Genomic DNA, 27,836 nt, shown 5'->3' with positions numbered 1-27,836 from the left:
AGGGGGTCAAAATATAGTGAATAACCCTGTACATTCATTGGGGCCGACCGACCGGCTCTGTCCCGTCATACAGCTGACCGACTATAATAACTTTTATTTATATTCAATTTACAATGTGTGTACTGATTTTCAGCCTTAGTAAATGGATTTGATTATCTCCGCAGGTAAGCAACTTTGATACCCTCTCAGTCTGTATGTTTTACGTTTCGCTTGACCGACCGCAGTATGTTTCTCTACACAATCACAGTAATCAACTGTGAAAAATCTAGCTTCAGTAAATTCAGAGAAATTTTTCAGCACTACCTCTTGGACTACTTATAGAAATTAAATGCTGTACATGTACATACTTTTAAAGTGTTCTCTTTTCAATTCATTTATTTATTTGTTTATTAGTGTGTACAAAACATGTCAGTATTTTGCAATTGCTAACTTAAAATAGTTAAGAATCTAAGAACTACCGTCGACCTCTATTTATTGCAGAATAGAACTGTCGTCCGCAAAATATTACATTTTGTACCTTCATAAATAAACTAACATATGATGGTGAATACAAAGAAATTTTTAAGCAAAGGTGTGATGTTTTTAAGGTTTACAAATTTTCGGAAAGAAAAATTCTCAAGTGGCTTAAAAAATTTATCACAGTTCAAACAAAATTCAGGATGGGTCGTTTGTATAAACAGACAAACAAAAATGTAAAATTGGTGCAAATAAAATACAATTTACTTAACTAATATACGCTATGAGCTCGTAGGTAGAGGGGATAATTAAAAATTCGCGAGCGCCAGTAGTGACAAGTCTGTAAGCTTTTACTGGAAACTAGACATAAATGTCAAAGTGATTAATTTAAAACATTGAAATTAAAAACATTAATAGGAAATAATATTAGTTGGTCAAAGCTGTGGTGTATATTTTTACCTTGAATATACTTACGTTTTAAATACTGAATTTAAGTTTTTTTAATATTTCGTTATATGTAATTATAAATTAATCTAAGCACCATCTACACGATAATTGTGAAAGTATCCGAAGTAAGAAATTCATTAATAGAACTTTAAAATGATTAGCAAAATCTTTAAAAAATCGATTACAATTTAATTACTTTTTGAGTTGTAAATATTAAGCGATAACAATTAAATAATAAATTTAAAAATTACCGGTGAAAGTTGCATTAGTAATCCGCTAGGAGCAACACCAGCGAAGCTCAGAGCGTATACAGTCAGCTGATTAATATTATTTATGCAATAAATTTGTACATGGTTCACATTTTTTTACGATGAGAATTAAATGAGCACTTTTCGTCATATTTACAACATATTTACATTGAGTCGTAGTCTATATTTACACTATTTCTTCGATTGGCACAAAACTAGATAAATATCAATCACACACTAACAACTATTGGAGTTTCAGACGAAGAAATGTGCGAGTCACTAGTTTTTTGAAAGTTCAAAGGATGATTTTTAAGTACGGCCGGGTCCAGAGTTACAACTGGAGGAGTACTTTCTGCGTGGTTCACAGGAGGATTAGTAAGTTCAAATTTGTCATCAATTTTTAACATGATACTATCGTGTTTTTGATTTGACTTACAGAAAGGATTACAACATCCTTTTTCTCGGCGATGGGGTAAAGCATAATTAAACTTATTCCAGAACCAAGGTTCTCCCCATTCTACGTAAGTGTTGGTCTTTAGATATGTCTCTATATCTACATCCAACCTGCTTTTATCAAGTTCGCCATATTTCACTACGATCACTCTAGCACGACCTTCCTTAATAGCTTGAGTATGAGCAGTTTTAAATTCTTGTATGCCCCAAACGCTGTCTAAGAAGTTATTCGAAAGAACAACCAAGGTTCTTCTAGAATTCATAACGGAATCATTAACATTTGTCAGTATCGTCTCACCGGGTTTCCAATCTCTGATGTGAATGCAAGTTCTGAGTGGTTCAAGAGCTGGAAGTAAATTCTGGAGGACAAATACTTCGTCTTGGTGCGCATAACTTAAAAACACATCATATTCTTTATCTTCGTCAAGCTCTTCTTCAGTAACCCAGCATAAACAGATATTCTTGGCATATAACCAAACTTTAACTTCCTGCCTGTAATAGATGTATAATACAAGTGTTACTATTGTTAAAACCAGGAGGGCTACAATCGGGAATACTACTGACAGAATGAAAGCTGAAGATATTTTACACAGGTCAGCTTTTTTAACTAGATACTGCTTTTCCTTCTGACAAAAAACGTCTGTTGAATTTACCTGAAAATAAATGAAAATGTTTACTTATGTATATCATCAAATATGCTGTGTGTATGAGTATGGTATTAGACAAAATCTATGTCTCACAATACATAGGAATTTTTAAAATGTTTGTATTGTAATACGTTTATATTGTCTTCTTAACGGTTTTCATTTCATTAGTATATGAGAGTGACGCCTGATACTCTCGTACTTATTGGAAACAATTATTCCCTATTTGGATTGCTCTGTTTCTCATCACAATTTTCATCGAACTCTATTCACAGAGAAGCATCCTTGTAGACCGCGCAGTAGGAATCCATGTAAAAAAAAACTCATTTGATTTTCAAAAACACCAATGTAAACCTCCTGGATGGCATCGCGCTAAAATTCTACCACGACTTACCTGCTCTGTTCTCTTCCGTTCACTACAATGTGTTTGTGTTACATGGATGTCGACCTCTACCGTGACCTACTTGTTCTGTTTCTTCTTCTTCTTATACTTGTTGTAGATCCGTCGATCTGTTTATTCGGACGTTGAAGCATTTCTTGAGAGGTAGACTGCCAGCTATCTCTCATTCTTTTTGGTGGTCTCCCCGGTGGACGATTGCCTGCTGGTTTTCCTTCTAGCGCAATTCTAGGTAGTCTGTGCTCCTCCATTCTTTTTCCATGACTGAACCATTCTCTTCGTCTTTGCCTGCCCGATCTGACTACATCTTGCACGCCGCATTGTTCCCTGATGATGTTGTTTCGTATTCTATCTCTTCTTGTCTTCCCTGCTATTGCTGTTAGTGTCTTCATTTCGGCTGTTCGTAGTATGCTTTTCGTTTTATTGGTGTCTTCTCTTGATTCAATGTCATAGGTTATGACAAGTCTGTTACAAGTTTTATACATTCTAACTTCCATCTAACATCCATTCTCATATATGGGTTATTCCAGACCACATCTCTCAAACATCCGGACAAGACAGCGGCCTTGTTAATTTGTCCTTTTAGGTCTCTGGCTGGGTCATGATAACTTGATAACTCTACACCTAGATATTTGAACTGGTTTAGCTGTTCTATGGGTTCCCCTCTACCTTGAGCTTGCATATAATTGGGTCTTTCGCAATGGTAATGCATTTTGTTTTCTGTGTGGATATGTTCTGTTCCAACTCTTAAAAATATTCTTTTAGTTCTTGAGCTGGTTCTTGATTGCAAGAGAGCACTGATGATGTTGCTCTGACCAACAGGGTTAGGTTGATATGTGTACCGGAACACACAGGGGTGGAAAGTAACGCAAGGGCTGACGCCCTGGCCAGACGGGGCCCATCCACTCTATCTGTGGGACCCGAACCTGTGATCGAAGTGCCCTTCAGTACTAGTTAGGGTAGTCTCAGGGAGCTTCTTCTGCGGAGGTTCGAGGACTCCTGTGCTAGCTGTAAAGGTATGAGACAGGCCAGGCTCCACAGAGTAAGGCCTTCCAAAAGTCTCACAACCCAACTGCTTCTTCTAGATCGTGGAAGATGCTCCCTGGTGGTATGCTCACCGGCCACTGTAGACTCCGACAGCATCTTCATCTGCTTGGACTGGCGGATGGCTCACGGTACCGTCTATGTAATGAGGAGGAGGAAACCTCCTCACATGTCTTCTGGGATTGCCCGGCATTGGCCTATCAGAGGTGGCAGATCCTGGAATCGGCATCTATGCAGTCGAGTCATGCGAGGGAGTTGTATTTTAAGAGACTTACGGCTTTCTGTGAGGCCATAAGGTTTCTGGAGGATTAGACATTCGGGGTGGCATCGGCAGGAGTAGCTCAGATTTGCAGACCCTGCTGATTCTGATAGACATGGGAGCCCAGTACAGCCTGGTCCCCAGAAACGTCGAAGACCAGGTTCTTATGGACCTGGCCACTAAGACAGGGGTGATACAATGGAGCCGCCGTAGGAGGTATAAGAGTCTGAAGAGCTCACAAGTGGGCCCTACCCCGATGTACCACACCCCACACCCCTAAAAATATACTTACTACGGTGTGATGATTATGGATAAACTGTTGCAGATCAAAAGCAGAGCATCCACATGACCAAGGATTATCAGCCAATTCCAATCTCTTTAAACTCTTTGTGCTATTAATAATTTTGAAAAGTTCTGAGTCAATGTGCGTCAGGCTATTGTGTTGTAAGTTGAGTTTCTAAAATAAAAAATAAGCTAGAAAATATTTCACATTTTTGTTTGGATTTAATAGTTTAAGGTGATACAGTAGCAATCAACAGGTAGCCAAAACGCGTTCCAAGATTGCGGCTGTAATTTTGAATATTTTTTCGAGATATTTGGCACACGTATTCGTAATATAATAAAGAATGGCAGTACAGAGACCAATTTGAAAAATATATTAATATGTGGAAATTACTCTGTAATTAAACACAATATTAAAAAACAAGCCTGTACCGCCATTAAGAAGAACAAAAAAATACACTTTCTTCAAATATACTTTTTTATCCGATGCCTAGATTTTGTGTCATTTTGGAACTACTAATGAAATAAAAAATTTTAGTAGTTCCAAAATGACACAAAATCTAGGCATCGGATAAAAAAGTTTATTTGAAGAAAGTGTATTTTTTTGTTCTTCTTAATGGCGGTACAGGCTCGTTTTTTTAATATTGTATTTAATTACAGAGTAATTTCCACATATTAATATATTTTTCAAATTGGGCTCTGTACCGCCATTCTTTATTATATTACGAATACGTGTGCCAAATATCTCGAAAAAATATTCAAAATTACAGCCGCAACCTTGGAACGCGTTTTCGCTACCTGTTGATCGCTACTGTTTACTCTTAAATTCAAAATATACAAACGCAACGACAAATCTAAAAGAATAATCTAAAAGATTTCTTACATGTAATTTACAAGGAAAACGGGCGATAAATGAATAGACATGGGGAATCTACGATATGCATTCCACAACACGTCATTTGGTGTAGGTACAGATCATCTCAGCAAGAAGATATAGACTAGAACACATAACCCAGGCAACCAAGTGACGTCAAGAACGTCGAGGAAACGTCAGTTTTTGGTTGAATATATACACGTGTTTGAAGATTACGTCGTATATACGTCTTTTGTAGGTGATTTTAAATACCTATATATAAAAAATGAAAATTCCAAACCTATAGGTATGTTGCACTGAGGGTATTTCAATTCTATACATTTTAAAGAGTCTTCCAATTGGGTTTTACTTTTAGCCTATGGGTTAAATTTAAAACGGTTAAATGAAAAATTGCAATACCAACAATGACCATACGAATAATTATTGTGCATCTTTAAAACTATAAAAAAAAAAAATCTAAAAAAAGAATAAAATCTAAAAAACTTGAAAAAGGTGATAAAAATGACGTAAATTATGGTGGGACATATTCACGTGACTTTCGACGTCGAAAAAACGTGATGAACTGACGTTTTTTCAACGTTTTGTAAACGGTATTTGGTTGCCTGGGAAGAAATGACGACATTAGATAAAAAATGGAACTAGAAAGAACAATCATAGATCATAGATGACATCGAAAAACAACAGCTAGTATGGTAGGGACACGTAAGACGAGAAAGACAATTCCCAAATAAGTGTTAGAATGGACCCCCACAGAAAAACGAAAACGAGGAAGACCAGCAACTACATGGATAAAGGGCATCTCCAAGGCGATGCGATGTCGGAAAGAAATTTAAGAGAGGAAGACTGCCACAATAGAAAGGAGTGGCGATTAGGAACTGAAAGGCGTAGAACGCTATAAAACCGATTTAATATATATTATACTTAATAAAAATGGAATAAATAAGTTAAAAATTATTTGCCGAGTTCACTTCTGTCATTTTTACATTTCGCTTCGAAACAAATTGGGCAAGGTTTAAATCTTAGTATTTTTATATTTTTTCATGATAAAAATTATGATGTCAAAATCAAAAATTATTATAGATACCAAATCATTACAGGTATCAAAACTATTTCAAAAATGTTATTCTTGTTTTGAAATTGTTTACTGTTATTAAAAAAATATCTAGCACAAAAATTGGCTCGATATTATGTTACTCTGCCAAAATATTTACAAATTGTGTTAAAGCGATATAGATTATAACATGGAAGTTCCAATTCCAATCACGTTGGGAGGCCATGAGTATGATAAGAGTAATCAAAGATAGAGAAACATATACAGCAGAATACTTTTATAGTGAGTTCTTAAAAATATTGATAATTACAGAATAAATTGGAAAATAGTATTTTCCATTCAACAATAAACAATCACTCAATCACAAGATTCCATTTATAAACCCGACAAAACTCAAATAGTTTTATGCGTTGAAGAAGCAACATTTATGAGCTTTTGAAGCAACGAAGGTACAGATTACCATGATGGTCGTCAACATCCAAAACGGATAGGCACTACAAGAAGAAGAAGCAACGAAAATAAGGAACTATTATAGAAGCACTGAAAACGTCAACATGATAAAACCTCAGAATATGTACGATATTCTAACAAAAACAATTCCAAGAAAGAAAAGTGCATGTATTTTATTTTCGGAATTAGATATTACTTTGTATAACTTTATGGCAAACACTTTCTTCTTTACGTGCCATCTTCGCAACGCAGTTTGGCAATCATCATTGCTATTTTAATTTTTGACACTACAGCCCGAAAGAGTTCAGTTGAGCTGCATCCAAACCATTTTCTGAGTTTTCTCAGCAAGGATATTTTTCTTCTACCTATGCTGCGCTTTCCTCGACTCTTTCCATGCATTATTAATTGTAGGAGTTCATATTTGTCACCACGTGTTATTATATGACCCAAATATTGCAGTTTTCTTATTTTGATGGAATCCGGTATCTCCTTGCTGTTCTCTATTCTTCTTAGCACTTCTTCATTGGTTATTCTGTCCAGGAGATTCCCAGCATTCTTCGAAATGTCCACATTTCAAATGCTTCCAATCTATTGAGACATTGTTTATTAAGAGTCCATGTCTCCACATCATAGAAAAGAACAGAAATATATAACACTATAGTACTCGTTTTCTAAGATTTAGGCTGAACTGTTTACATAATATTTGTTTCATATTATTGAATGCACTTCTAGCCGTTCCTATTCTAACTCTGATTTCTTTTGTATAATCGTTTGTTTCATTAATGTTTGTCTCTAAATAGTTATAATTCTGAACTCGTCCTATCGTCTTATTATTTACGTGTAGATTAATTGATTGATAGGCAACCACTAATAGTGATGAAACTTTGAAAAACATAATAGACAAAATTGTGAAACGTGTTACTGAACTAAAATTTCCAACTAGTAAAGGTTATCGTTTGATTATCACTCATACTAAAGAAGATAAAGGATTTGTTAATCAAGGTTTGTTACAATTTGTTTCAAGAAAACTTGGTGGTAGTTAATAATGGAAATCTTACTGACGCCACATATTGGACATTCTTCAGGATCATGTAGTGCTTAATTGGTCAAAATTTTGTGTTAATGCACGACCATGCCAGATCTCATGTAGCCCGATTAGTTTAAGACCTCTTGGAAGTTGACATTGTAACAATGGATTAGCCTGCATGTAGTCCCGACCAAGTATTAACCAAGTTATATAAATTATAAAAAGGACAATTAAAAAAGTAATTTGATGCCAGCGATAAAGTGCACTGATAATTTTATAAAGTTCAAACCACGCCCTTCTTTCAGTGCGTCATTAATGTTGACGTCATATAGGATTTTAAGAATGTGACGAATTATTGCATGATATTTTAGTTAAATCTGACAGTTAGTACCTACGTTCTTTAACGGTAAAATATTGCAAAACCTCTAAATTTTAAAGAACCGCTTGGAATGACATGAAAGGGCCTAGCCGGGTAAGATGATGAAAAGTGCCCCCAACTCGATTCAAATTCCATATAGGTCACCGTTTAGCATATATAGTGAAACTAACTTTCTGAAATTTTTAGCCCCCTAGGTGGTCATGTGACCCACCTAGAGCCTAATTACCCTTTTTATGTTTTTATTTTTTATCTCAGCCGCATCGAGAACTAGCAAAAAACTTTAAATAAAAAATTTGTTAGATATAAAAAGTTCTGTGCGAAATTTTTTTTTTAATTTTTGGCGGGAAATTTAAATTTTAGAACGATTTTAAAATTTTAAATGAGTATAAAAAAATAACTAAGACATTCGTTTTCACGAAAAAAATATATAACGTGTATTTTTGCATAATATTTCACCCTGAATTTTTTCAAATTTTTAAAATTGGTGAAACGCACCTTCAAAAATAAAAAACCGCATTTTTTTGTTTTTTTTTTTCGTTTTTTGATACAATTTTATACATATTTTTCAAAAAAGGTAACACCGTCACTGGAGCAGGTAAAAAATTGAAAAAGAATTGGGGTTTATTTAATAAAAATTTTTTGTAACACCATCCATTTTCAAGATACAGGGCGTTGAAGAAAACAAAATTTTACACATTTTTTACGATTTTGCCGAAACTGCTGGCAACATTGTAATAAAACTTGGCGAGTTTTAAGAGGTAGTTATTGTGCATGTTTTGACATACAATTAAGGATTTGATATTCATCATTGGTGCGCTTAGGGGTAATGGTCTGAACTTTTCAAAGAAAAAAAGATAGTACGCCACTGACATATTTCAAATTAACAATCATTTTTAAATTCTTCATTCAATTTGCGATAAAAAAAACTATCTTATCATTTTTTCATACGAGGCGCCGTTTTGCTGCAAAAAATAAAATATCTTAACGCTTCCAAAGTATTCGAATTAGTTTTTATAATGGACGTACGAGTTTACGTATGTACTCGTAGATGTAAATAGAAACTACTAATAGAAGTTCGAATACTTTGTAAGGGTTAAAATGTTTCATTTTTTGAATAAAAATGGCGCGTCGTATGAAAAAATAGGAAGATAGATTTTTTGTCCCAAATTAAACGAGGAATTCAAAAAGGATTGTTAATTTGAAATATGTCAGTGGCGTACTATCTTTTTTCTTTAAAAAGTTCGGACTATTACCCGTATACGCGCCAATGATAAATATAAAATTCTTAATTGTATGTCAAAAAATGCACAACAACTACCTCTTAAAAATCGCCAAATTTTATTACAATGTTGCCAGTAGTTTCGGCAAAATCGTAAAAAATGTGTAAAATTTTGTTTTCTTCAACGCCCTGTATATTGAAAATGGATGGGATTACAAAACATTTTTATTAAGCAAACCCCAATTATTTCCAGGTTTTTACCTATTCTAGTGACGGTATTACCTTTTTTGAAAAATATGTATAAAATTATATCAAAAAACGAAAAAAAAACCGAAAAAATGCGGTTTTTTATTTTTAAAGGTGCGTTTCACCAATTTTAAAAATTTGAAAAAATTCAGGGTGAAATATTATGCAAAAATACACGTTACATATTTTTTTCGTGAAAACGAATGTCTTAGTTATTTTTTTATACTCATTTAAAATTTTAAAATCGTTTTAAAATTTAAATTTCCCGCCAAAAATTAAAAAGAAAATTTTTTTTTGGAACAGAACTTTTTAAAGCTTACAACTTTTTTATTTAAAGTTTTTCGCTAGTTCTCGATGCGGCTGAGATAAAAAATAAAAACTTAAAAAGCCTAATTAGGCTCTAGGTGGGTCACATGACCACCTAGGGGGCTAAAAATTTCAGAAAGTTAGTTTCACTATATACATATGCTAAACGGTGACCTATATGGAATTCGAATCGAGTTGGGGGCACTTTTCATCATCTTACCCGGCTAGGCCCTTTGGCATACACATAGCTAACAAGTCAAAGAAAAAAAGTGATATTGTACCGATGTGTGCTTTTGCCATGGGGTGGCTTTAACCCCTTCTGGAGGGTGAAAAAATATACGTCCAAAGTAAGTCCGGAAATGGATAAATTGACTAATTTTAAGTAACTTTTTTTTATGGAGTTTTTTCATTAAGTCAATACTTTTCGAGTTATTTGCGAGTGAATATATTCATTTTTCAACAAAATAACCGCACTTTTAGACGGTTTTTCGCAAATAACTCAAAGAGTAAGTATTTTGTCTAAAAAAACATTCTTAGTAAGAATATAGCCCGCAAACAATTGAAAAAAAATGTGTATATTTTAGGTCTCCGTACCTGGTAAAAGCAGAGCTATAGCTAATACAATATAGATTCATATTCGTTGTCTGTAGGGCGGTCTTTCCCAGAACACATTGTTTATAAGGTGATTGTCATTACTGCGTATCACATGCCCTGTCCACCCGAGTATCTCTCTCTCTCTCTCTCTCTCTCTCTCTCTCTCTCTCTCTCTCTCTCTCTCTCTTGTCGTTTCCCCATTACTGAGGATCGTTATTTCTTCCAATACTCCTAACAATGTTTCTCCATTGGTCTCTATCTTCAACTGCTCTAAGAGCTTCGCAGAATGAGTTTCCAGCTGAATGCTTTATTTGGTCAGACCATCTAGTTGGTGATCGTCCTCTTGATCTTCTCCCCGAAACGTTTCCAGAAATAATTAATCTCTCCAAACTGTCGTCACCTCTGCGAACCAAGTGACCAAAGAATTGCATAATTCGTTGCAGACATATTGTGGACAGCCTTTTTTTAATCTTGAGTTGGTTTAGACCCACCTGAGTCTACTGGCCTTTATATATCTGACTAGATTTTCTTTCCGAAGAGTCTCTAACCCGTTATTGTATCTGCAAGAGCCATATATCATTCAAAGGCGATGACACCAGCAATTTATTCACGTCTCTTTTTATTAGCGTCCATGGTTCGCTTCCATACGCGACTGCTGGTCGTATTACGGTGTTATATATCAGTAGATGCTGAATTGCAAAGAAAGATCTGTTTTCTGTCATTAATCGCGTTTAAACTTAAGAAAAAGGGTTTGGTTTGACCTTTACTTAATTTTATATACAAAACTGTTAAATTATACTGCTATATTATATAAAATAATTGAATACTTACCTCAATGCCCATTGGTATCCATTTTAAGTCATGTATACGATTATTTGATAAAATTAATTCCGTAACATTGTCATATCCCATACTAGAATTAAGGCCAGCTTCGATATAGTTGCCGTCTAAATCAAGTTTGATTTTGTGATTCGTAATATTTAATGTTGGGAACTGCGTGAAATTTCTATTTGAACAATTGACATGCGCAGAATCTGAACGATAATGCCATAAACAGAAACATTCCTCTGGACATCTTATGTTCTCATAAGTGCTAACACACGATATATCATCTGGTTTAAGGTCAGACACCAGTACGTCTTGGAGTAAGGTAGATTTGTCACAAACAATTCCATCTATGTTGAGATCTATTCGTGAGCGTACCACTAAAACAATAAATAATATTTGTAAATTTCCTGATGTCCTCTCTGACTTCATCTTCAGGGCTTCCAGGTTCTGAGTCCCCTGAGGCTCCAGACACTACACTCACTACTCACTACAATACTGTTGTGCTCGATGTGGGAACGATCATTTATACTGAGGTTCGCTGACGTGGCCTATGGGTGGGGCTTGGCGCGAAGATTATTCATGGCGGAAATTGGATTGGCGCGAAGATTTTTGTCGGCGGGATTTGGATTGGTAGATGTAGCGGATCCTGTTGCCGTAAAACAAACTTTAATCCTCGTGAAAAGTCTTTCAGAACACCTCGCATATACGGCCTACCCAAAATTCATAAACCTGAACTTTCTCTGCGTCCCATTGTCAGTGCTGGTGAGTTGAATTTTAACATTAATTCCGCGTCGATATTCTCTTGGACCAAAAGATTGATATATTCATGATTGTATAAATTTTATTGGAATAGCACCGAAGGAAAACTCATTAAAATTGAAATGGGAATACGCTGGACATGTAGCTAAGAGAGATCTAAATGGCACAGAACAATTCTAACCTGGAGATCATACGAACACAAAAGACCCAGAGGCAGACCTCCTATGAGATGGACAGATGATCTGAAACGAACTGCCGGGAAAAAATTATCTACAAGTAGCGTACAATAAAAAACAATGGAAAGGAAGACTTGAAGAGGCTTAAATTCAGATGTGTACGTGAATGGCTAGACGAAGAAGAAGAAGCACTGAAGAACAGTAAAACGATAACCATTTAATATTACGAGTATTTCGTGACATAATTAGAAGCCACTAAATTCTTACTATAAATTATACCAACCTGGATCCATGTCATTTTGATAATATCGAACTAAATTGTAGACTAAGCAGTCACATATTATAGGATTCTTTCTCAAATCTACTTTTATTTGAGGGTATATATTATTGGAAGAACCGTATTGGAATTGTAATTCAATATTACTCTTCGTTCTATTCAATATACCAAAATCTACTTCTCCGATTTTGTTGTTTTGTAAATCAACGAAACGTAGCGATTGCTTGGGGATCACAACAAGATCTTCAACCTAGAAAGAAGAAATTTACAAATAACTATAAATAAGCGAGTCTCAATCAAAGACATAATAAAAATAGACTAGGTAAGGTATAGGCCGCTCTGTGCATCGAGGTGTAACGTCGATATCAAGGACGTCATTGGTCAATATTCATTTTGAGTGGTCTAGCCATCTTTGTTTGTCACATGCGCGGGATCGCTTGGTTAAAAGAGATAGATAGACCACCGATCGACTGCCCGCGCGTTACGCTAGTTTGCTGAATATGTCTTGTCTATTTTTATTATGTCTATGGTCTCAATTGGGGTTCAGAAATGGAACTGGAACAAGAAATGCGTTATTTGGTATGAATGTTCTAATGCAAAGATGAGCATCAAGGATATGAATCAAGATAGGTATACATGCTTTATTGAGTTTGAGAACGTATTTGATAAGATAATGTACGACAACTTTATTGACATCTTAAGAATAAATATACTGTTCAGCAGGATATCTGAATAATATCGCTTTTATATTGGAACCAGAAAGATAAAATACAATGCAAAGATGTATGGATATGAATCAAAATATGTATATATTCTCTATTGATTTTGAGAAAGCATTTAATAAGATTAGGTATGCCTAACTTATTGACAAAGAAAAATATATTGACCAATACGATATTGGAATCATAGCGCATTTATATTGGAACCAGAAAGCCAAAATGCATATAGATGATGAATTATCAGAACAAGTAAAAATATATTGTATATCATGAGGCCATACTCCAGGAAGCTATATCTGAGCGAACAAAAGGCATCGTTGCACTATGCGCTACGCTGACATGACCATGAGTTAAACATTTTAATAACACATTCAATACGTATGGAATAAAGTTGAATTTAAATGTATCCTCCACATTCATTGTATAGCGTTGAAGCTGGGCGTTGAAAAAATTAGACTTACATACACTAGAAGTGTTCAAAAGGTGATACCGTAAAATACTACATATACCGTAGATAGTTCGTATTAAAAATGAAGAAGTGTAGCGAAGAATGAACAAAGAAGAGAAAATAATACGAACAGCGAACAGCACAAAAGGGAACATTTGAGAACTTTGGTCATCTAATGAGAGGATAACCAGATATGCATATCTACGACTAATAATGGAAGGAGATGTAAAGGATAACCACAATATTAGAAGAAGGTTTTAGATAAATAATGACTGTTAGTTAAGAAACAGATGGTATGAAAAGGGTACCTACGAATTAAATGCAACCATGTTCTATAATATGACATCGTTTTACAAAAAAAATCAGATATGTAAGACTTACCTTAAGAGTTTGCAGTTGATTAAAACTCACATCTACTTTCTGAAGGTATTGTAAAGACCCAAGATCGGGAAAATCTCTAATTTGGTTTTTCCTTAAATTGAGTTTTTCTAGTGAGAGCAAAGCAGAAATAGACACATCGAATATATCGAATACAATCAACTGATTGTATGACAAATCCAACGTTTTCAGTTGGTTCAATTGAACAAATGCACCTGTATCGATATACGTTAGATTATTATGTGTTATACTGAGTGTCTCTAATTTTTTTGTTCTCGAAAATAATTCCTTGGAAATATTAGTAATGCCATTAAAGTCAAGATAGAGCTCATTTAGCGCTACTAAATCTAAAAATAAATTATCAGGCAGAGACTTGATTTGATTTCTACTTAAATTTAATGTCTTCAGTTCCTTTAAGCCCATGAATACATTAGGTGATAACTCTTGAATTTTGTTTTCATCTATATGCAGTTCAGTTATTTGAGACGAATTTTCAAAAATATCTTCATTAAGAACAACAGTACCGGTATCCGTTATTCTAATATAGAATAGTTCTGGAAAACCTGCAAATATGCGTTCTGGTAGAATCAAGAACGGATTATGTTCCAATCGGATACTGGTCAATTTTGTGTTATGTTTAAAAATCAATGGATGAAGGTTATGTAGCTTGTTATATCCCAGATTTATAGTTTTAAGTTCGGTGAGATCTGCAAAACTGTCTTCTTCTATATCACTGATGGAATTGATGCTCAGTTCCAAAGAACCTAGTCGTTTTAGCACTTTAAAGTCATCCATTCTGATTCTGGTAATATCATTTCTCCACAAATGGAGTTGTGTTAAGCCAGTTAAATTCTGAAAAACATTTTTAGGCACTTTGGTAAACTGGTTGTCTACAATATGTAATTTCTCTACCGATGAAGGTATATAAAAATTAGGTAATTCTTTTGTTCCGTTACTCCTTTTTAAAAAAAATTCGGATAATTCTGGAAGATCTGCAAGTAAATCATCAGCTAGCTTATTTGATACGTGATCTAGGGTTAAAACCCTTAAGTGAGTTAGTCCTTTAAAGATATCTTTTGAAACAATATGTGCTGAAGAATTTGGTGGCAAGAAGAGTTCATCAAAATATAAAGTATCGACTACTGTAATCCCAAACTTTTTTAATAGAGCTTGGAAATTGCCCTCTGGCCAAGGACAAGATCTGATTCTAATGTCCGTTGTATTTCCGGCAACATAATTGGGCAATCGCTCAGTATCAAATTTTTTTACGTCATAGCAATCAATCTGCAAATAATCGTCAGGTTTGGCATGGATTAAATAATTTTGTGAAGAAGGTGGGCACTTATATTCGTAATCTGCAGCTTCCAGATAACAGATGCACTTGCTATGATCGACATCCTTGCATTGATCTCCTCTTACTCTTATGAATGTTCCTAACATCAGTACGACGATCGTTAGAGGAACCATTTTTATCTGAAACAAAAAAAGTTGTCATTGCCGCAGAGGTCGGACTTAAAGTACCCCGCACAAACCTTATGGAAATTAGGTCCCAGTGGATTTCGTTCATACTTTGGAAAAATACTCTTTGAAGCATCCTGTTAAAAAGTTCTCATGGGCACAACTCAATTGTATGAAGGATTTTCAAGACATAGAGGAACAAACTCGGAAAATTATAAGTTTTACCTACTGAGTATTCCAATTCCCTGAGTTACTGGTTATATGGCAACATGCAGAAGTTTGGATTAAGGAAAAGTACTAGTAGTCTAGGATTTTTTCTGGCTATCCAATGGCGACCTTTACTTTGAGCTTGACCTTCAACGGACGTCATCTTCTAGAGTTTCGAGGGTTTTTGGTATTAAATTGATATAAACAGATTACTCATGGGTTTTTGGGATCGCTAAACACGAATAAGCCATCACTGCAAGGGACGTCATCTTCTAGAGTTTCGATGGTTTTCGTCATTTAATTGATGCAAATGAATTACTAGAGGGTTTTGTGAGGTCGCTAAACACGAATATGCCACCAAAACCGACTCTCGGAGCACCTGGTTTCCAAGGTCAATGAAAGCTCCTGGAGTTTCGAGGGTCTTTAGTACTACATTAATGCAAACGGATTAGTTATAGGTTTTTGGGGTTGCTGAACACGAATACGTGATCAGCACAGGCACAGGAGCACCTTGGTGTATAAGACAGGTTATCTTCTGGAGTTTCGGAGAATTCAAATGGATTACTCTTAGGTTTTTAACTCCAGAAGATAACCTGTCTTAGGCACCATCACCCACATAACAATTTCATGTTCTTAGTAGATTCATAGAACATACTTTTCAGAAAAAGTATATACTAAGAATATGCGTAATGACCATTGCGAATGTGCAGAGCACATACTGAGTATATACTACATTACAGTACTTAAACGTTCTATGCATATACTTAGAATGTACTACTGCACTTCTTTTCAGTATATACTAAGAATATACTTTTTAGAAAATTCCAAGGACGTGCTATAAACCTTCTATTTATATACTTAGAACGTACTACCGCACATCTTTTTAGTTTATACTAAGAACGTACTTTTTAGAATATTCCAAGGAAGTGCTATAAACCTTCGATTTATATACTTAGAACGTACTACTGCACATCTTTGTATTAGAAGAATATATTTTTAAGGATATTCTAAGAAAGTGCTATCAAGTGCTATATTGCTCATAAGTATGTTTTCAGCATCACCTAATCTCATCTTAGGTTCTACTGGTTCTACCAAATACCTATTATATTTACATATTTTAATGGCAAATGTGAATGTAGTTACATACTACATTCTGCAATATTACTTAAAAAGTAAGTACATATTTATAAATTTTAGTTATCTATATAAACTATTATATTATAATATTTAGCTAAACTAAACTATGTATGAGTAACTAAAATTTATATACTTATATGTACTTACTTATATGTATTTATTAAATAATATTGAGTTACCAAAATAGATTATTACTAGTACTTTATTATCATTCGTCTTCATCCTTAACACTGCCACACTGCATAGAAACATATTTTCGATTTAATATATTTTACCGTTGTTTCCTACCATGATCCATTCAGGTAAGAAAAGAAATGGTCAGAATCAGAATAATGCAAGACGGGGTTAGGGGGATATGTATTGTGGAAGTGGAATAACAACGGTGCACCGGTGAGTGTTGCCAAACGGAGGGAAATTTCACTTTTTGCGGGAATTTTTAACATAAAAGGTGATAAAGGGAAAAGTTAACTCAAAAGGGAATTTTTGTTCAGTCCAAATTATTCAATATTAAAAAAAATCAAAATATTTGAAAATAATTAAACATATCTTCTCAGATTTTGTAAACAGGAGGGAATTTTTTTATAAAAGTGGGAATTTTTAAGGTTGACGGAAAAAGCTTACTCGATAGTTGGCAACACCAAAGCCTTTGGTTGTGGATTTCTGCATGTTTTGGTTCTGGAATGGCCCGTATCACAGCCTCCCGTATTGAATTGAATGTACCTAAATTCAAATTCCAACGATGTAAAAATACTCGTGATAAACTCGAAATGGTAAAGTTATTTCAATTATGAAAACGAATTTTTAATAATAAACGTTAATACAATTAATGTTTAAACTTTTTTACCATATAACAATTTTGAAATGAAATTCGTCCAATACTACCTACATACATAAATTTTATTAATTATTCTAAAATATAACGAAGTTGATAATCTATAAGGCTAATATTATACTTCCTATACATACATATTATTTTTAAGATATTTTAAAAGTATCTACTTATAAGTATGTGTTAAGAATGTACTTATAAGTATGTTGTAAGAATATTCGATAAAGGTATATTCTAAGAATAAACTTTTACGATTCCGAGTTACTACGTACACGAATGTACTCAGTATATTCGGTACGAGAATATACTTTAAAGTATATGCAAAGAACATGAAATTTAGAATGTTTTTTAAGGTACATGCTATACTTGTACTAAAAAGAATATACTCCGACGAATGTTGGTAGTATATGCTTAGAACATGATACGAACATCATTGTTGCATGTTGCAAACTTCTACATGTTGCCAAATAACCAGTAACTTAGAGAATTGGAATACCTACCCAGTAAATCTTATAATTTTCCAAGTTTGTGTCTCTATATCTTGAAAATCCTTCATACGATCGAGTTGTGCCCATGAGAACTTTTTATCAGGATGCTTCAAAGAGTATTTTCCCAAAGTATGAACAAAATCCACTGCGACCTAATTTCCATAAGGTTTGTGCGGGTTACTTTTCGAAATTTTTGGGGACGAGCCCGAAAAACAGACCCCAAATGGGGAGTGCCGTAAAACCCACACGCTTGGACCAAAATGGATGGTTTGACATATGGAATTGGCGGATCTTTTCCTAAACTTTAAGATAGGATTTAGGATAGGCGAAGTGCAGCCTGACACACAATGTGATCAACAGTGACGAATTTGACGTAGTTACTGGAGTCAGACAGGGATGCGTGCTTTCTCCGTTTCTTTTTAACATAGCTATAGACTATGTTCTCTCCAAACTAGACTCCGACACAAGAGGGATACAATGGACCTTAACCACATGCCTATTAGGAGAAAGGTTCCAAGATGTGGCTGACCAATTGGAAACACTTTCCACTGAAGCCAATAAACTAGCCCATGAGAATAAATGCAAGGAACAACACGCTATTTACTATCGACAACATGAAGATTGAAAATGTCGAAAACTTTACGTATCTTCGAAGTGTCATAACAGAAAACGGAAGTATAGAAAACGATATTCGTATGAGGATACGAAAAGCTCAACAAGCATTCAGCATGCTCAACCCTGTTTGGAGGTCTGGCGAGTATACTACAAGGACAAAGATCTGAATATCCCAGCCAAATGTCATGTCTGGTCTACTCTACGGATGTGAAACCTGGAAAGTGACAAAAATCCTTACAGACAAAATACAGGTCTTTGTTAACAAATGTCTACGAAGAATTGTTCGTATCTTCTGGCCAAACATCATCATAAGTGAAGATCTACTACACCTGACCCAACAAAAGGGGGTAGAAAATGAAATAAAGTCCAGAAAGTGGAATTGGATCGGTCACACACTTCAAAAAAATAGTTCCAGTATTGCAAAGACTGTGATAGAATGGAATCCCCAAGGAAAAAGAAAAAGTGTCGCCCAGCACAAACTTTGAGAAGATCCATCATGGACGAGATAAGAGGTCAAGGAAAGCCTTGGAATGAGGTGAAGACCTTAGCACAAAACAGAACCCGATGGCGCATTTTCACTGAAGCTCTGTGCAACACTTTGGAGTTCAAGAACATTATATAATATTGGATTTGGCCCATTTTTCAATTCAGTCCCGTTAACTGTCCCGAAAACTTCGAGAATATATAGTGTCGAATGTGGGGGGGGGGATGCTTACTAGATATTTGTAAAAAGTTTTTACTTTATTTTCCTTTATATTGTAACGAAAGAGTTAATTTCGACCGTCCTCAAGTAACTGCTCCAACTCGACATAGCCTAGAAAGATCTCGATAGAACAACTGATACATAATATTATAGAAGCGGCGTTCAGAACAAGCAAGAAGAGAGATGGAATTTTATAGTATTTATGTATTTTCATATAAATAGGAACGCTGTTGTTAGTTAGTCGACCAAATAAACCAAAAAAATTATAAAAAAGGGAATCGACCAACCAAAAAACTAACAAAAATCCGGCGCAAGCAAAAATCCCAAACAAGCAATTTTAGTTTGCGGTTAAATCATTAGAGGATAACAGGAATAAAGCGCCTCACGCTGGCCTGAATTTTTAAATCTGTTAGGGTTAGAGTTCCATCTTCTTCTTTAAGTACCGTGGCCAAATTTTTAGGCGTGGGTAGCTTCCATAACAATTTGCCGATATCGTTCTCGATCTTGTGCGGCATGTAACAATTGATCTGCTGATAAGCCAGTCCATTGACGAAGGTTTCGGAGCCATGAATATTTCTTTCGACCAATTCCTCTTTTTCCGTCGATCTTTCCATTGAGTATTAACTGCAGCATCCTGTATCTGCTACCTCTCATAATATGCCCCAGATATTCAAGTTTTCTCTTTTTTAACATCTTCATTAAGTCACCTTCGCCTTGACCTACTCTGTTTAAGACTTCTCTGTTTGAAATGCGTTGAACCCAAGATATTCTGAGCATTCTACGATACGACCACATCTCAAAGGCTTTTAATTTGTTCATCATGTTAACCTTCATGATCCAGGTTTCACATCCATATAGTAATACAGGATACACATAACATTTTAGGAGCTTGATTATTAGTTGTAAGTTCAGCTGAGAGTTGCTCAGAATAGATCTAAGTTTCATAAATGCTCCTCTTGCAATTTCTATACGAGTTTTAATTTATTCATCCGGATTTAGTGTCTCTTTTATCCAACATCCTAGGTATTTAAAATGGTTAACTTTTGTTATTGATCCATCACTGACAATTAGTTGCATAGGGCCGACGTCTTGTTTACTAACCACAAGTAACTTTGTCTTTGTTGCATTTATGTTAAGTCCGTTATTGGAGCATTCTCTAGTGACTCGATCTATAAGGAATTGAAGATCTTCGATATTTTCAGCCATGATCGCGGTGTCGTCTGCATATCTGATGTTGTTAATAGTTTCTCCCCCGATTCGAACTCCACATTGTCCTTCCAAGGCTTTATTGTCAGGGTACCATGTTGGAGTTCTATTACCCAGGACTTCCACATGAAGAGTATTTGGCTGATAGTTGTGCCCCTATCGCGCATCAGAGTGCTATAGGGGGGAAAGGAATGGTCTGGAGCATTCGTACGAGATGAAGTGACTCCTGTACTTACACGAGTTAATACACCTCGGTCCAATGAATTGTTACACTCGAATGTCATTTTTTAAGGGGTGAACATCTCACAGGCTGGGTTAAACCAAATTGCTTGCTTGCTTGTTAGTTAATCAAGAAGTACAAGAGAAAAACGATGTTAAAGCTCGAAATCTATTTGTGCAATGCTTGCATAACAATTAGACCTGGATCCCGCGTACCAAAAAAAAGTTTAATAGCAAGCTACAAATTTGTTAATAGCTTAAAGGTGTCTAGTCAGACAAACTTTGATGCACGGGAACACTGGAACAAGGAAAGTTTTAATTGTGTAACAGGTTACAAGTTTCGAACGTCAGACTACGAAAATGTCCCATTACATTTATTTTTGTCGGACAGAACTTCCAATTAATTTGTTACCATTTCATTAAACTCTCATGTAAAAATCAGACTGGTGTTTATCACCAACTGGGCATTTTAATGAGTCGAACACGAAGAACATATCAAATTACAGGAATCATGTTGGTTAGTAATAGCAGTCTGATTTTTGCATGAGAGTTTAATGAAAGGGTAACAAACCAATTGGATGTTCTGTCCGACAAAATACATGGGTTTTCGTAATCTGACGTTCCAAATTTTTTATTTATAACTTTAACTGTAACATAACTTTATTATTTGTGCTCCGATTTTCAAGATTCTTGCACCAGTTTGTAGGTACTTGTATTGGTACCGTTTGGTATGATTCCGGTAACAAACAATTTTGCTTGCATGGCATTATACAGGGGTGAATGGAAGCGTTGTATTTTCTCCTAACTTTAAAAAAATCTGTGGAAAAATGGAATAGCTGATTTTGTTCTATAGTTCTGTCATATTATCCCGGAGGCATCACTAATTTTTTTTTAATTATCCGAATATCTCTTTTCTTGCAAGAGCTGTACCATTTTTTGAAAATAAAAATACTGATTGACTCATAAAATAGAGGTTGGATTGATAAGATTATAATGGCCCGCATGCAGCCCAGATCTCAATCCTGTTGAACATTTATGGGATGAATTTAAAAAAAGCTATTCGCCGTCATCCTACGCCTCTAGCATTTGCTACAGTTATGACCCTGGTAGAGGAATATCGAGCTATTCCTCAGGCAAGGATAACACATCTTTTTTCGATGCTAAACAGATTGCGATCACTCGTTGCTGCAAGAGGTGGACATGCCCGCTATTGAATTGTTTTGTTTTGTTAATTTTAGTGCGTTTGATATTTTTAATTAAATAAACTTTCAAAGCAGTGTTTTTATTTACAGCTCTTACAAAAAAAAAAGAGATATTCGGATAATTAAAAAAAAAAAGAATGTGTGTGTACTTTGTACGCACGTAAGAAGTTATACTTCTACTACATATTATGTAATTTTTAAGACAATACCAAAAATTTAAAAAAATAAAAGAATAAAACGCACACAAACACATTGAAAAATGCCACAAAGAAAAAATGATTTCTGAACGATAATAATTGTTGGCAAAAATTTTAAATACGCATTTTCTGAAAAAAAAAATTATATAACAAATATACTTACAATCATAAAATGCATAAAAAAATAAAAAAATAAAAACTTGCATCGGGAATCGAACCCGTGAATTTCGAGGCGCTTTGATTCGTAATCGAAGCCTAGACTCACTCGTCCAATTTCACATTATTTGTCATGTGGAAAAATAGGGTAACTGAACGTTTTACTGTTTGACAGTTGTTTTGAATATAATTAAATTATGTAGTTTAAATTTTGTGGAAGAAAATATTAAAATATAACAAAACAGTAAGAAAATAATATATTAGATGAGGATTGGTAGAACTTTTGTTGGTAATCAAATTAAGTATGTAAATCAAAGCATTCAATACCTGCTAGATAAATAAATCTACGCCAAAAAATCATAATTTAAAAATAAAAATCGGACCTAATTTGGGATTTCTCTCTAAAATCCCCATTCTTGAGAAAATAAATGAGCGTCGATTATCCGAACGTCGATCAACCGAACGACCGCTTATTCGAACTATCGACTCCCGCGTCCCGCACTCGAATACCGAGCAAGCGTTAGTAACTGACGCTTAAAATATCTTCAATTTTCTTCAATATTGTATCCAAAAATAATTATGTTGTTGCAAAGACTGCACTTTTTTGTTTAGTTGCTAGTTGTCATTATCAAGATATAAATAAATATGTAGGTATATAAATGCTTTTATTCACTTGTGGATAAATATGTATGACTATAAATATGTATCAATATATTGTAGTTCGATTATCCGAACAAATCGGTTTTCCGAACACCTATGTCCCCTAATTAGTTCGGATAATCGACGCTCTACTGTATTTCAACCTAATCCAAATGTACAATTACAATATGATTATAATAAAAACTACTTACCAAATTAGAATCAGTTTACCTTGTCCAAAATAGTCCAAAAATATAGGTATATAAAAACTATTTAAAAAGGCAGTATAACTATTAACTAACTTTTGTTTGTTGTTTCTTTTCACACAAATTTTAAAACGCAACAACCATAAATAATCTAACTACAGCTGTGCCACAGCCGCCATATTGAATAATTTTTGACATGTCATTTGAACATCCAATCAGAACAAAGTTATAATGCGCATGCGCCGGGATCATAGGTTTTAACATATAAAAATTCACCCTCATATCGCCGGTAAAGAAGTATAACTTCAAAAAATGAAATAAAATTAGCACGCCAATTTTTTCACAGATATTTTTAAAGTTAGGAGAAAAAACAACGCTTCCATTCCCCCCCCCCCCCGTATAATGCCATCTAAGCAAAAAAATTTTGACACCAATAAATGTACCTACAAACTTATACAAGAATCTTGAAAATCGAAGTACAAATAATAAAGTTGTAGATTGTCAAACTTAATCAAAAATTTTGGATGGCGGAATTTTGTGCCGGTGAGTGTACTTACCAAAAGAAGGGAATTTCGACACAGGTTCAACTGCAGCTGCAACTAAGGTCATTGAAAAACACAACGGAGTCTTTAAATAGTATGTTTTTAATAGAATTCAATCAAACTGTGTGAGAACTTAAAAGTGCAGTGTAGGTCAAGTACAAAATAGTGAAGTTGTATCAGAGTTACTCTCTGCAATGCCTGAATTATATCAAGCAGTTACTACAACAATTGCTATTATGTTTTGTCAAGATAAAATCGACCTAACGCGATTTGTAAGTTTCCGACAGGAACACTTATTTTTTTAAAATTTATTTATTTTAAAAATTACAAAGTACGTAAATATAGGTGCAATATTGAATATTAAAAGCAATATTTCTTCTACAAAGTTTATGAACAGAATGAATGTATGAAATTAAACAAAAACGTATTTGTTGAAATAAAACCTACAATAATTACGAAAATGCAAACTAATTAATATCATAGTTCAGTAAACCATAATGCCAAATCAGCATACTATAACAGGTCTTTACACAGTGGCCACACAGTCCACAGGGGCCCCAGATCAAAGTTTGTCGCTTGACCCTTTTCCATGACTCATATGGAATAGTGCTAATAAAATGTTCAACAAAACAAGCAAAAACGCTTGTATAGAATAGAATAGAAATTTGTTTTATTGTCACTGAAAATTTTACAATTTTATGGACAAATCTTACAAAGAGTCGAAAAAAAAAACAATAACAAATGCAGTTTACAGTTTACTTTACATTATTACAAAACAAAAGATAATGAAATAAAACAAATCTATAGGACTTTTCAACGCTTCTCATTTGTTTCGAGCTTGTGTCATATGTCGTATAATCCGTGTATACTATTAATATACGAAATATGACAGAAGCTATACTATTAATATACGACATATGACAGAAGCTCGAAAGAAATGAGAAGCTGAAAAGTTGCAAATTTTAAATAAATTGCAAATTGCATAATACAACCTCACGAACTAATAAGTTCTGCGTATATCACCCAAATATACAGGGTGTCCCGAAAAGATTGGTCATCAATTATACCACATATTCTGGTGTCAAAAATAGGTTGATTGGAACTCACTTACCTATATACAATAGTACACACAAAAAAAGTTACAGCCCTTTGAAGTTACAAAATGAAAATCGATTTTTTTTCACATATCGAAAACTCTCAGAGATTTTTGATTGTAAATGGACATGTGGAATTTTTATGGCAGCAACATCTTAAAAAAAATTTAAGTAAAATTTGTGCACCCCATAAAAATTTTATAGGGGTTTTGTTCCCTTAAACCCCCCCAAACTTTTGTGTACGTTCCAATTAAATTATTATTGTGGCACCATTAGTTAAACACATTGTTTTTAAAACTTTCTTGCCTCTTAGTACTTTTTCGATAAGCCAGTGTTTATCGAGATATTTTGAATATTTGTCGAATCCACCACATATTTGTATATGGTTAAGTACGATTTGTAGAGACATGTTAATAATCTGAAAATTTATTTATAATTTACATTTTTTGGTATATTTTGAAAAAGAAGCTACATCTCGATAACAGGTGACTTATGAAAAAAAGACTAAGAGGCAAAAGTTTTAAAAACACTGTGTTTAACTAATGGTACCACAATAATAGTTTAATTGGAACGTACACAAACATTTGGGGGGTTTAAAGGAACAAAACCCACATAAAATTTTTACGTAAATATATTGAAAAAGAAGCCGCATCTCAATAAAAACTGGCTTATCGAAAAAATACTAAGAGGCAAAAAAGTTTTAAAAACGTTGTGTTTAACTAATGGTACCACAATAATGAATTACTTGGAACGTACACGAAAGTTTGGGGGGGCTTAAGGGAACAAAATCCCCATAAATTTTTTATGGGGTGGACAAATTTCACTATAATTTTGTTTTAAGATGTTCCTGCCATAACAATGATACATGTCCATTTTCAATAAAAAAATCTCTAATAGTTTTCGATATATTGAAAAAAATCGATTTTCATTTTGTAACTTCAAAGGGCTGTAACTTTTTTTATGAGCACATTTGTACTAAGGTAAGTTAGGTTTAATCGAACTATTTTTGACCCCACAATGTGTGGTATAATTTATGACCAATCTTTTCGGGACACCCTGTATACCTATATAAAAAAAATAAACCTAAAAAACTCTAATAACTCAAAGTCAAAAATAGATTTGAATTGTTGCGACTCGTTGACTTGTTGAGAATTGTTTGAAAACTGAGCTTAAATTTGAAAATTTGTTTGAAAATTGAAAATTAGCTTAAACAAAGAAGCTCTGTTCTTATGGTATAACGGTTAGCGGTCGGCAAATAGATATACATTATATACAACTTGTAGATAAAGAACTGATTACACGAAAATATACCCAAACAATACACACTGTTTCAAAAATTCAAAGGTAAAGCGATTACAAAAATTTCAATTTGGCATTATACATTATACAATGTCTCACAAACAGCCACCGGTGAATGATCAATGAAAGGTAGCTTGAAAACAAAAAAACTCTGATGTTATGGAATAAAGGCGAGCGGCAGAATATAGAAAATAGTTACATATAATTTATATATACTTAGATAAAGAATCCATTACACCAAAATATCCATATCCAAACAATATACATTTTTATAAAGCATTTTAATAGTGAAATAATTGTAGAACATTTGGTTTAATTAAAAAAAAAATGCAATTTTGTTTCGACATGCCGTGCCGGCGCCCCCGAATATCAGGGTTGTAGGAAAATCTTAAACCCGAAAAGGTTGTAGGAAAAACTTTAAACGTCGATTTCTCGAAACTTTGCTTTTTTGACTTATGACACTGCTTGAGCGGAGGTGCGATATATGTAAGAATTAAAATAGAAATGAAAGTCAATGGAATAATAACGGAACCCATAGAAGCAAACACGGGAATCAGGCAAGGAGATTCACTAAGCCCTCTACTCTTTAACTCAATGTTGGATGCAATAATAAAACAAGTGAAGAAAAAAAATAGGGTACAAAATGGGCGATAGAGAGATAAAAATACTCTGTTATGCTGATGACACCGGGTTAGTAGCAGATTGCGAAGACGACCTACAAAGATTACTGCACGAATTCAACATTTAACGCAAAAGAAATGCATATGAAAATATCAGCCCAAAAAACAAAAAGCTTTAGTAATAGCCAAAGAACCAATAATTGCAAATTGGAGTTAGACAATCAAATTATACAACAAGTACTGACTTTCAAATGCCTGGGAATTAATCTATCAGCCGACAGCAATATCGAAGAAGAGGATAAAAGACCAAATAATTAAAGCCAGTAGAACGGCCGGATGCCTAAACGACACAATTTGGAAAAACAAACACCTAAGAATGGAAACAAAGGCCCAAATATGTCCACAAGTCAGTTATTAGACCAGTTATGACTTACATTGTCGAAACAAGACCAGATACAAGCAAAACACGAAGACATCTGGAGACCAACGAAATGAAGTTCTTAAGAAGGATTGCTGGAAAAAGACTATAGGACAGGGTAAGAAGTGAGGAATCAGACGCATATGTGGGGTAGACAATATAAATATCTCGGCAAAGAACAGAAAAAAAGAGTGGAATGAGCACATAGTTAGGAACAGTAGGAACAGGTTACCGTTAGACAGAAGAAGTATAGGACGCCCAAGGAAAAGATGGAATGACAATTTAGGGACAGAATGAAAGGCACCGTTGAAGAAAAACAAGAGTACTACCTATATAAAAGAAAAAGAAGAAGATAATAAAAAATTACTTACAATTTCCAGCTTGCATGACGATAACACGTGTTTCCACTAATTAACAATTATTATTCTTTTAATGTTCAGTTGTTTACTGTTTCAAATACATCTTCAGAGTTGTCCGAGTACTTCCATATTAAAGATGGTACCTCATTAAAATCACAATAGAATACATATGTCTAAATTAACTATTCCTGTTAGCCAATAACAATCTGGATTTGCGAGAATATATTTTTAAATGAAAGAACCGCTCGGTACAGCAAACATGATAACACTGTTTTAATAAA

General features: G+C 34.3%; 2 protein-coding genes and 1 long non-coding RNA gene across 3 annotated transcripts in view; 1 reads left to right on the top strand and 2 right to left on the bottom strand.

The window, feature by feature from the left end:
• Positions 1–27,836, bottom strand: part of LOC114338117 (protein toll) — a 123,972-nt gene that overhangs the window by 7,662 nt on the left and 88,474 nt on the right. The window lies entirely within an intron of this gene.
• Positions 358–27,836, bottom strand: LOC126886833 (protein toll-like). The gene is made up of 6 exons (XM_050653916.1): positions 27,568–27,836; positions 13,965–15,434; positions 12,423–12,666; positions 11,208–11,581; positions 4,241–4,405; positions 358–2,257 (listed from the first exon to the last, which is right to left on the bottom strand). Exons 2-6 carry the CDS (start codon positions 15,426–15,428, stop codon positions 1,382–1,384), a joined length of 3,123 nt encoding a protein of 1,040 aa, XP_050509873.1. The 5' UTR covers positions 15,429–15,434; positions 27,568–27,836; the 3' UTR covers positions 358–1,381.
• LOC126886836 (uncharacterized) overlaps positions 1,701–27,836 on the top strand; it is a 52,133-nt gene continuing 25,997 nt past the window's right edge. The window contains exon 1 of the long non-coding RNA XR_007698781.1: positions 1,701–1,850. This is a non-coding gene — a long non-coding RNA (uncharacterized LOC126886836). The remainder of the gene's footprint in view (positions 1,851–27,836) is intronic.

The sequence above is a fragment of the Diabrotica virgifera genome, chromosome 6, assembly GCF_917563875.1.
Source record: "Diabrotica virgifera virgifera chromosome 6, PGI_DIABVI_V3a".
NCBI classification, from domain to species: Eukaryota; Metazoa; Arthropoda; class Insecta; order Coleoptera; family Chrysomelidae; genus Diabrotica; species Diabrotica virgifera.
This window is presented reverse-complemented; position numbering and strand designations above follow the sequence as displayed.